This window comes from Pteropus vampyrus, unplaced genomic scaffold (genome assembly GCF_000151845.1).
Source record: "Pteropus vampyrus isolate Shadow unplaced genomic scaffold, Pvam_2.0 Scaffold100, whole genome shotgun sequence".
Lineage (NCBI taxonomy): Eukaryota > Metazoa > Chordata > Mammalia > Chiroptera > Pteropodidae > Pteropus > Pteropus vampyrus.
This window is the reverse complement of record NW_011888881.1, coordinates 2,808,784-2,815,516: the sequence shown is the minus strand read 5'-3', so window position 1 is coordinate 2,815,516 and position 6,733 is coordinate 2,808,784. Positions and strand designations below refer to the sequence as shown.

The 6,733-nt window shown below is 44.0% G+C and overlaps 1 protein-coding gene across 1 annotated transcript in view; it reads left to right on the top strand.

Moving 5' to 3' along the window:
• DOCK3 (dedicator of cytokinesis 3) overlaps positions 1-6,733 on the top strand; it is a 285,004-nt gene that overhangs the window by 173,100 nt on the left and 105,171 nt on the right. Inside the window, exon 12 of the mRNA XM_011364750.2 lies at positions 5,144-5,232. Within this exon, the coding sequence (XP_011363052.1) occupies positions 5,144-5,232 (89 nt within the window). The remainder of the gene's footprint in view (positions 1-5,143; positions 5,233-6,733) is intronic.

Below are 6,733 nucleotides of genomic sequence, written 5' to 3'. Positions count from 1 at the left end.
CTGGGGAGCAGCCGCAAATACAGATGAAGCTTCGCTCACCTGCCCGCTGCTCACCTGCTACTGTGTGGCATCGTTCCTAACAGGCCACTGACCTGTACCAGAATGCGGCCCAGGAGTTGGGGACACCTGTCCTAGATCACCAGGGAATATGATCCTCCCAGCTCTAAACTAATTTTCTGTCCAGTAAACAGAATATATCTTTTCCAGTGCCCATGGAACATTTACAGAAATTACTTGTAGAAAATATTCCATAAATTCTACAAGGCATAAGTCACACTCTCTGATCACAGTGCAATTAGCATATGATACATAATATTAGTCATGGGGGGTGGGGACCATACAATCCTGATATCGAAAAAGATACCTGACAAAGGTCAGCCTTCACCCCAATTATTTAACAATGTCAGCTTAGTACTAAGAATAAAATGCTGTTTGTTGTAGTTTGGTTTAGTTAAGATGACAGTAGATTGCTTCTGAGACCAGAATGTTAAGCAGGTATAGGTAAAAATGGATGTACGGTATAGAGTGGTGGAGATCTAAATTTATGATGTGTATATATGTGAGGAGTATATATAAACGTGTCACCTTTATTACCAAAAAAACTTAAATTTGAGATCATGTTTAGATCTATGAGGCACATGAACTTGTATATTTATTTGCTGTGACTACTGTAACAGGTTACTGCAAATGTGGTGGTTTAAAACAACAGAAATTTATTTCCCCCTTCTGGAGGCCAGAAGTCAAGATGCCAGGAGAACAACATTCCTTCTGGAAGTTCTAGAGTAAAATATGTTCTTTATATTACTTAGCATGCCTTGGCTTGGGGCTTGGTCACACCACTCTCTTCTGGTCACGTTGCTTTCTCGTCTTCTGTCTCTTCTGTCTTAAATCTCCCTTCGCCTTTCTCTAAGGACATTCGTCATTGAACTTAGGCTCACCCAGATAATCCAGGATGATTGTCTCATCTCAAGACTCTTAAGGACACTTGCAAAGACCCTTTTTCCAAGTCAGGTCATGTTTGCAGGTTCCAGGGATTAGGACATGGACATGTCTTAGGGGGGGCACCATTCAGCCCACTATAGCCGTGACTGACGTGAACCCTGAATTAGAAAGGTTTTAAGGTCACCATCAGCGTGGAGCCTGGTGTTGCAGAGGTCGTGTGCTCTCTGCAAACAGGTTGGTCCCCAGAGAAAGAAGAGGGAGACCTTGAGGTGTTCATGCCCGGCCCTTCACCTGGATGCGCTGGCCAAAGGAGTGACTCCTCCCAGGAAGTGATAGGAGACGCATAACTGTCACTCCCAGAAGAAATGCTTTTACCACTTGGAAAGAGAAGGAGTAAAAATAAGGATTCCTGCTAAAGCTCTATAATTATATATATGCCATTTGTCTCTCTTTCGAATTTTTCCATCTTATGTATAAGTTGTAAAATAAAAATGGCTTAAATTTTTTCATAAATAAAACGACAGTATCTCTTGGCCCATCATCACAGTGCATTAGATTGGTTGATTTATGTCAGCTTGGTTTCAAAGACTGTTCAGTTGGGCCATTTGTAAAGAAATGTGTGCTGTTTTTCTTCATCCCTCTTGATGTTACTCTCTCTTGCTCTGCAAGTAAGGACTGCGTGAACCTGCACGAACGTGGTCAGCGTAAGTAGGGCTCCTAGATCTGTAGGCTCTTGCCTGTTTTCTGGCTTATTAGGACTTTCGGTCAAATAAGGGCCAAAATAAAGCAGGTCACACCCAAAGAGAAAGAATTTTAATATGTAGTATTTGCACTAAATTAAGTTTTGAGCCAGAGTCAAGACAGCAATAGCAGTTAGGTGAAAGGAGACAAAATGGGCATGCTGGTTGATGTCAGGGAGACATCCTCAGCCTGGTGCAGGAGCAGGATGTTTTGGGTTACTGTCCTCTGCAGCCTCCCTCTCTCCCCTCCCCCTCCCTGCTTTCGGGACCAGGCAGATGTATGTATGTTTCAACTCCAGCTCCACCTCACTCTCCTCATCTGTAAAATGAACGTGATAATACCTGTCATAGGGTCATGAGAATTAAGTGAAAGAAAATATGGGAAAATACCCCAGTCGTTACCTACCTATAGTAGGCACCCTTCTAAAAATGCAAACTCAAAGGTCTTACAGTTAACTCTTTAAAATTTCTTAAATACTTTTAGGGATCGCCCACTTTGGGGAAAGATGAGAAGGTGGGAGAATCACAGAGGTCAAGATGAGGTATTAAGAAGTACAAATCGGTAGTTAGCAAATAGTCACGGGGACATGAAGTACAGCCCAGGGAATGTGGTCGGTAATATCGTAACAGCTCCTGATGGCGTCAGCTGGACACCAGGCTTATCAGGGGATCACTTCGTAAATTATGTAAACATCTAACCACTGTGCTGTACACCTGAAACTAATATAAAATAATACTAAACGTCAACTGTAATTAAAAATTTTAAAAATAATTAAAAAATAAAAAAGAAGATAAGGAGATAGTACTTGAGTAATGTACTAATGTAATGTACACAGCATGAGAAATGTTGTGATTCTCTTTTTTGAGCAGAACCTGCTCTTGTGCTTCTGAATGCCTGGAGCTCCACAGAGAAAACCAAACCCTCTTGCCCTGTCGTATTCCTTGAGTAAAGTCCCTGGACACGTGGTGGTGGACGTGCCGATCCATCGCCTGCGCTCACCTCTTGTGGGGCTGGGTTGCCGCAGAGGCACACACACCTGTTTAGATCACGAGCTCTCGTGGGCCTGATGATTGAGGACAAACTATCGACATCAGTAATCACACTCTAAATATTAATTTGGTCGGATATAACATTCATGCCTCATTGTAATCACAGCTCATTTGATTATTTAATAAATGCTTACATTTATAATTTTTCCTTATAAAATATCCTAGCGATTGGTTAAAATATGCTGATGACACAGCCTCCACTTAGTTTCAGATGATTTGAGTAGCTCCTCCTGGCATTCTGGAAAGGGCGATGTTTGAAAGGCCAGATGGGAGGTGATTACACTGGTCCAGAGGAGAGCCGATCATGGCTGAACCAAGGCCATGAAGACAGGTCAGATGTGACAGATTTTAAGATAGAAAAATCTCCAGAACATGCTGGCAGCTGGAAGGGTTCTGGTTTAGTGAACGAGTGGGTGCCGCTCAGTGAGAGGGAGTCTCTGGGAGCAGACGGGTTGGGGGGAGATGACAGCAGCTCTCTTGTAGCCATGTATGTCAGGAGATGAAGGATGAGTCTGGGCTGGAGACACTGCTTCGCAGCTTGGCAGCTTCTGGCGGTGGTCGAAACTGTAAGAGTAGGTGGGGTTGCCCAGGAAAGCTAGTAGATAAGAAGGAAGTGGGCTGAAGGTAGAGCCGTGAAGGCCACTGTATAATAAGGGATGTGCAGTGGGAGAGCAGTGACAGGGACGAGCCGTCCATCGTCTGGCATCTGACTTGTGTGTGTCTTGGCTGGAAGGGTACATGTGAGTGAAATAACGCACGATGTGGTCAACGAAGCACCGCATCTGTGCTGCCAAGGAACCAGTGAGGACTAAAATGACACCGTCTGTTGGAGGGAGGGAGTTAATTTTCAAGACTCTTCTTTTGAAATGAGAGGGGCGACTATGTTATTTATGACAAACTGTAGTCAGATCTCAATTAAAGAAAGTAACTACTGAGCTTGTAAATCTAGAAAGTGACAAAAAAAAAAAAAAACAAAACCTGACAGACAAGTCCTTGAATCCTCACCGGCTGGGTACTTCTCCGAAGTATTGACTGTTCGGAAGAGACGAGACAGTGCACGTCAGACGGGAAGGGCTGGATACGCCGCTGCCAGCACCTCTCACTTTTCCTTTCCAACTGAGTTGCTAAGTCATAAGTGATCATTTTAACGAATGATCTTCCCTTCCTTTGGAAGGAATTCTTCCTCACAAGTGGGAAGTTATCCACACAGCTCTGGACTCTGAGAACCTCATCTTCGACAATTCTTAGCGACACCTCTGAGCAGGTGAGGTTTACTAGTCCTGATCGAGGAGTGTGAAGAGCCTCTGGTTGAGTAACAGAAGTAAACTGTGACCAACGTCCATCTCTGAATGGCTCTACACGCACTCTTTTTCTTAGAAACCTGTTGTCCTTGCCACTGCTGGGTGGCACATGGCACTGCTCTTACTGAGGTTTCCTCTTGGGAGCAGCTGTACCGGACCACACATTTCTGAGTAACCATGGAAAGGTCCTATGGGTTTTTCTTTGAGTGTGGGGTCATTGGGTCCATACCTCCCTATCCAGTAGGGGGAGCGGTGGGGCCAGGGCACTGGGGCTGCCAGTGTCATGTGGCGTTTTCAAGAGGTGACCATAACCTCATTCCAGTTGTTTCATTGAGGTATCTACATCACGGGGCGGAATTCCGAGTCTCTAGGCCATACCAAGTGGTTGTGTGTTCGCAGCCCTTGGAATTGCCCTTCAGGGGGCAAGACCCTAAAATGTCATAAATTAACCGAGGTGCAGTGTCGTTCCTTCATTCTTTCTTGTCCCAATCCCAGAGTCCCTAGGAAAGACATTTATTCTGAGATATTTAGGCCTCCAGGCTTCTCTGCTAAGTCCTCTTTCCCAACTGCAGAGAATTGCACAGTGAAGCAAACCCACTAACCTCCCAAACTTTTCTTTTTATTTCGGTCTGGCCGAAGCACACCCACAAGCGAATATCCACATTGTCCTGAGCTTAGCAGGATTTTCCTCTGTAGCCAATATGATGACAGCTAAATGACAGAATAAAGCCAGCACCAGGCATGGCACTTTCGAAAGATAGGACTTGTCGAGAGGAACTCTTCTCTTCCTCCATCAGGAACTTTCCTCTGGAGCTCGTTTTTTGTTGTTTGTTTCGTGTGCGCTCATGTGTGTAAGGAACTAGAAAAGAAAAAAGCGTCAGGTGGGAGAGCACTACAGGGAAGAGGACATTTAGCCACTTAAAAGGTATCTGTAGAGATTCATTTTAGAGTTTCTGTTCTTTCCCAAAGTGTGGGTCTTCTGTGTGCCTTAACAGAAAATGAGCCTTGTCTAATTTAGGGGACTATACATTCATTTCTTTTAGGAAGCGAGTTGGAAGTTCCAGATGGGTAAGACCCTCGGGAGTCGTCACGCCTGTCCTTCTGTTGCAGGTGCAACAACGAGAGCGAGTGGTCCCAGACCCACGAGAACATCATCCGCAAGTCCAGCGCCAAGTATTCCGCCCCCAGTGCCAGCCACGGTGACGCACTTCTCTGGCTAGACAGCTTTGTGTTGCATCTGCGGTGCTGATCGCACACCTCACTCGATCTGTGCCGATCAGTTGCCACATGTAACGTTCAGTTCCCTGCAGACATGTCTCCCACCCGGCCACTCTCTCCTGTTTCTTTTTGTGATAATTCGAGATCTTCCCTAATTACTTCCAACCAAAAAAACGTTTTCTGTTCTTTCTATGATGTGTTCCATGCGCTTTGATAGATATAACTCGAGTTCCAGTTTAAATCCAGAGTGAACAGAAAAATTGCAGGGTCTGTCACGTTGTGAAGTCTGTGTTTTCCTGAATAAGATACACACCCAGCCCCCCAAGAGAGACAAATATTAATATTACTTTTTCTATTCCTGTCCCCAGGAAAGCCTGACACTTAACAAGATTCAGTGACTAGTCTGCCAGTATCATTCCAGAGCTAGAATAAAAGATCTTTATTTCAAAGCAGCTTTCACCTTAGCTCAACTTCTTTTCCTTTTCATTCCCTTTCTTTTAAAACTCTGTTTAAATAATTTCTGTCTAAATCTTGGTGCAGTTCTACACATTAGAAAGATTGTTTTCTAAATCGAATATTAATTGCTTGATTAAATTAGAAACACTATTTAAGAGCCTATGAACTTTTATACACCCTTGAAAATAGCTCTCAGATTTACATAGAATCATGTTTTTCCTGACAATTTTTCCCTTTAAATTATTTCATAATCTCCTTTACGTAACTTCTTTGTTTTAACTCTCATAGCCTTGTTGTAAACAAAAAGTTGGCCCTAAATGACAGTGTAGAGCCACTGCAAGGCATGGCAGTTTCCAGCGTTGTGGAGATGAACTTTTTATCCTCTCTCGGCATCGGAGATACTCACCTAGGAGAGTCCCCAGAGCAGCTACACACCAGGGGTTGCAAAGTTTGAGACCCTCGGCTGGGAGCACCTCATTCCTCTCAAACTCCGTAGCATGGGGGTCCACAGGGCCTCTCACTATTTTTAAGCGACTGCTGTTTTCCTTATGGATGTGCCTGGTTGCCAGGGAGCTCCATGCGGTGTGCCTGGAGGGGGAAGGGAGTCCATATTCCTCTCCTAAAACTAGGCGACAGCAAGAAGCAAATGGAATCTTGTTTTTAAAGTATAGAAAAATTACTAGCAATTTGGAAAAGTACCATCCGCATCAGTATTCATAGCGTTCTTCGCTTTATTTATTTACTTGATTTATAAAGAGCTGCCCTTGGCTACAAGTTCTTGGGACGTGATGTAATTAAAACATTGAGAACATTTTAAAAGCGAGATGGTAATAATACATTAAAAGAAACAATGGAAAGAGCAGTTTCTGCCATCACCTCACCATTCTTACTCTGCAGTCTGCTTGTTACTTGTCTCCATTCTAGCCATCACCCTTCTGATTGTCCTAGTTACCATAGTACCTTCCCTAAGTCCTAGATGTTCACTTTCTGCTCCACTCCCAAGTTTCTAGACCAATGACTCCTTCC